We start from the raw sequence: 4724 nt of genomic DNA, 5'->3' as shown, positions 1-4724 counted from the left end.
GAGAGACCAAATTACCTTCCCCCACTTGATTTTTTTACTCCACTTTTTCTTTCCTATCCTGTAAAATTATTTATCTATTCACAGGATAATTTTTAGATCGGAATTCAAGGAAGGAGTAGGATAGAGATGAGGCGCAGCAGAGTCCTTTAAACGTGTTAATAAACAAAAAAGTGTAGCAGAAGGGCATGCATATATAATGATGAAATGAAAAATCTGTAGCGTACTTTTACCGTAAAAATAAAAAGGTACGTACGGCTTGGCTAAAAAAAAGTCAATATAAAAAAGGAAACATCATTCGCAATATGTAATGATGAGCATTTAGATAATATTCAAACTCAGCCTTCTCTGCGCCCGAGGCATGCTAGCTGGGACCCATTCCTCCTTCCCTGTCCCATGCTCCACAGAAAAACAAACACTATAATCAGTAGAAAATTTTCAGTTAGGCAATAAACATCATTTGTTCTGTTCTTGTAGACCCTCTCTCCCTCTCTCCCTCTCTTTGTGGTACGACTCACAGCCTAGAAGAAAGGGGACGACGATGGGATTACAGGCATCCCTCTGTTCCTTCACAATTCATCGGACCATCTCCACAAACCCCCCAATCAGTTTTTCATATTCAAATCTCTGTTCATTTTTTCTTTCCCCCTAATTAAAGTCCTACACTAGTACTTTTCAAGTAATATAGTCAGCTGCCTTTAGTTTTTGCGTTGAATCTTTGAACAATCAGCTACCGTTGATGAAGCTCAGTATCCTATGCACTGCCGATGCAATCTCATTAGCAGATCCCAACTTACACTCTTCCTCTATCTGCACTCCCAACAGAGAAATAATGTAAAATATTCCCAACAATTAAAAAAGATGCAGCAGAAAGTGGGCGAGTGCTAGGTGGTTTGGTTGATGTTCAAAAGTCAGAAAAAGATGATAAATAAGGACAGAATAATAATACCCTGAGATTGAAAGAGTAAAAAACTGAGTCCTCTGTAGAGGTGATGTTAAGGTGCAAAACAGTTAGCCGAAGATCCTCCAATGCAACAATGGTTTTCAGCAACTGCCCCGGCCTCCTTTGGCCCTGAATTTTCAAGCTCACATGCGTTTGAATCACAGTCACCTTTATCTCGGCCAAGTCAGACTTGTTCTCCGCCTTCACCTCTTCACCACAATGGCCCTCCTCCGACCCAATAACACTTTGCGGCGATGTAAGCAACCCGTTGGGTGGAAAAGCCTCGGCGCCTTGTTGGGTTTTTCTCACTCTCTTTTTTGCCTCGAGGGAATGAAGTAACTGCTCCAATTCCTTCACAAAGTCTATTGCACCTCCAATAATGGACGCTTGGTCACCCTTAATTAATTAAAACGAATAAGTATTGAATCTTTCGAAAACGCACTTGATTAACAAATATGCAGCTAAGGAAGACAACGATTTTAAAGAAAGGAACGCAGAATGGCTTATAGCTATTGTCGTATTACCCTTTGAATATAGGATGTGGGCATGAGGGACCTGAGGACGTTGAGATGGTCATTCATTTGGCGTCTCCGGTTGCGTTCCACAGCAATGTGGGTCATGCGCTGGCTCTCGACATCTTCTTTGTTCTTTGTTGGCCTTATTCGCTTTCGCTTTCTTCGTTCCCGGGTGGCTGGAAGAGATTTGGGGAAGTGGGTAATTTGCTTAGGCCACGATTGTGGATTAGCCCAAGGAGGCGGAGAGGCTGAGTTACCTTCTATGCAATGGTTTTCTGTTGAGCTGGGTTGGTCTTGGTTGCAGTCTGAGCTCCCACCCTCGAGACGTGAGTGTTGAAGGTCCATGGTCTCGGATTTGACGGGTGAATGCAGCTCCATAACGTCATTGGTGATGCAGCTCTCAAACTCTAGGGACTGAATTTGGGTTTCCATTTCAGGGATGTAGCTGTAACCATCCCAAGGCTTCTTAAGGTGCTGTAATCTCAACAGTGTCTGGAAACTGGGCTCCTTGATGGGCAAGAAACGCGGGGGTCCCACGCTCTGTAGCATCTGAAGAAAAGGCATGTTGTCCTCCAACATTGGGGTGGAAAAGTATTGTTGTTCCTCAAACTCATCAAACTTCAAGCTCTCTGTAGTGAAAAATTCTTGCTCTACACAAGTTGCATCGGGATGTTCCTCAAAGTACTGCAGGAAAGCAAAAAACCGAGATGAAGACGAAAAATAAAATGACTTAAAAAAACTTCCTTATCTGGGTTTAAAACTCAACCTCCAAACGAAGCAAGGAAAAACCTTTTCATGGACAGGGTGGCTTCCAGTATCAATGGCGAGAAAACAGAAGTGGACGAGAATTGAATATTTAAACGGAAAACAACGTCGCAAATGATAGAATATGGAGGAGAGAGTAACACAAAGCATTAAATACTAGAACAAGCATTTTGAGGAAGTAAATGAGGTCCATTTCTTGATTCAAGACAAAGTGATTCAGGAAAAAGGAAAGGAATGAGGAAGGTAACATACAGAGGAATTAATGGGTCCATGAAGCCTCTCCATTACAGTCGAGCAGTTGTTGAAGTGTATGCCTCTTAAATTCTTGCAGTCTGTCTATCTACGTATTTGATCTCTAACTCGGTGACCAACATGCCATAGTTACTAACAAAACAATTGCAATAAATGTAACCCCAAAGAAGCAGAAGGAGACCCCATATCTCAACTTAAAAACATATAATTCTTTTGTTCTTGATGCAACCGATACCCTTAAATAGAATAATATTAAATGTTTTTGCTGCTTCGAAGAACTCCGGCAGAGAGAGAGAGAATGCGAGAAGAACTAGGAATAGGGCTTAAGGAGGTGAACATGGGTAAATAGCAATGGTGAAGAAAATGGGAACAGAAAGAGAAGTGGTAAGAAATGAAGGGTGGAAATTACTCTAGTTTGAAGAGATGTCAGATATACATGGAACTGAGAGAGTTGGTAAAGACTTCGCAGGGGAGAGAGAGAGAAAGAGAGGAAAAGGCAGGGTTGTCTGGTTTACAAGGTCCCAATTAGGCATTATTGGCTGGCGGTGGCAGTTTTGTCCAGCAGCGGGGACAGAGTTGTGGGGACTCTCTCTCTCTATCTATCTCCATATCTACGGTTGGCTTCGTTGGAAACGAGTTGTGATGGATTATAAATAATAATAAGTTGGATTATAAATAATAATAAAATTTATAAATTAAAATTAATAAATAATAATGAGATGAGTTGAGATAAAATAAATTGTAAATTCAAACAAGACCGATTGGAAACTCCTCTATAGATTATGTAAAAGGTTTTGGAAAAATTTATTACCTCCTTTTGTTATTAAGAAAAAAATTAAAAGTTAAATAAAATATTATTAAAATATTATTTTTTAATATTATTTTTTTTTAAAAATTTAATTATTCATTATATTTTATAAAAAAAATTTAAAACAATTCTAATAATTATATAAAATAAGATGAAATAGATTAATTTGTGTAACTTTTTTATTTTTAACTATTCATTCAAAAGTTGAACATGCATTCATTCTCAATGGATTTTGTACTTTATATGTGTATATAAATAATCAGTTATTTATCTAAAAGGTGCTTCAATGGATTTGTATTTTATTTTCATTTTATATTTTGCTACACTAATCCTTTATATTTAGACTTCGTTTGATTATATAGATAAAATGAGATGAAATAAAATGAGATGAGAAATATGTAAACAATAATGAGATAATTTGTAAATTGTAATAAAATGTGTTGAGTTAAAATGTTTAATGAAATTTTAGAAAACGGGAGAAAAAAAGTTAAATATTAAAATATTATTATCATATAATTTTTAATATTATTTTTGTTTTAAGATTTGAAAAGATTGAATTATTTTTTGTGTTTTATTTAAAAATTTGGTAAAACTATAATGATTAGATGAATTGAAAAGTTAAAAATTATTTATATTTAAATGATATTTAGATATTGAGATGAGATAAGATAAAATAGGTTGAGACCAAATGAAATATGTGTAAAACCAAACGGTGCCTAAAGTGGGCAGTATTTATCCATGTAAGATTTCTTTATTCATTTCTCTTTCCACTTCTTCCTTTTAAAACTTGTCAGCTCAAATGAGTTTTAATATTTTGCTAGATGCATAACAAGGAATAAAATGATTTTCATGCATCTAATATTCTTAAATTTTTTTTCTCAGGATACAGTGAAATTCTTTTCATCTTTTGATTTTACTTTAATTTGTTTGCCTATTAGTTTGTGTATAGGACCAAATTATATTATATTGTATATGAGTAGATAGTGCAAATATCAAAATATATGGAAATATTACAAATTCATTGATAGTTACAAAGAATATTTGAAATTAATAAAATATTTTAAAAAAAATATTTAAATGATATAGAGAAAAAAATAGGTAAACTGATATATAATATATTGAAAAATAAGTAGTTAAAATAGAAAAAAGTGGATTTTGGTTGGGAGATAATAATAAAATATTAATTTTTAATCTATTTTTTAATGCGTTTTTATTTATTTATTTTTGAAATAATTTTATTTGTATTTTCATAATTTTCAACAACCTATATAATAGGAAAATTCTTCATATCACACTCCTATTTCACCTTCACCCCAATATAATGAGATGGTATTACCCATCAACCTTCATTTTTTTTTTATCTACATTTTTACTGAGTTGAAAACAAAATAAATTGGTATAAATCAAATTCAAAGGACTGAAAACAAGTTTAATGGCTGTAAAT

General features: G+C 34.6%; 1 protein-coding gene across 2 annotated transcripts; it reads right to left on the bottom strand.

The window, feature by feature from the left end:
* Window positions 1–202: 202 nt before the first annotated feature.
* LOC121241493 (transcription factor bHLH67-like) lies at window positions 203–3010 on the bottom strand. 2 transcript variants are annotated; one of them, XM_041139283.1, is made up of 5 exons: window positions 2473–3010; window positions 1713–2139; window positions 1465–1631; window positions 947–1336; window positions 203–807 (listed from the first exon to the last, which is right to left on the bottom strand). In XM_041139283.1, exons 1-5 carry the CDS (start codon window positions 2503–2505, stop codon window positions 724–726), a joined length of 1101 nt encoding a protein of 366 aa, XP_040995217.1. In that variant the 5' UTR covers window positions 2506–3010; the 3' UTR covers window positions 203–723. The 2 variants fall into 2 exon arrangements, with proteins under 2 accessions (XP_040995217.1, XP_040995208.1); XM_041139274.1 differs by having other exon boundaries at window positions 1465–2139; window positions 2473–3007.
* Between the last annotated feature and the right edge of the window lie 1714 nt (window positions 3011–4724).

The sequence above is a fragment of the Juglans microcarpa x Juglans regia genome, chromosome 1D (assembly GCF_004785595.1).
Source record: "Juglans microcarpa x Juglans regia isolate MS1-56 chromosome 1D, Jm3101_v1.0, whole genome shotgun sequence".
Lineage (NCBI taxonomy): Eukaryota > Viridiplantae > Streptophyta > Magnoliopsida > Fagales > Juglandaceae > Juglans > Juglans microcarpa x Juglans regia.
Note: the sequence above shows the minus strand (reverse complement) of the source record. Positions and strands in the feature narration are given on the sequence as shown.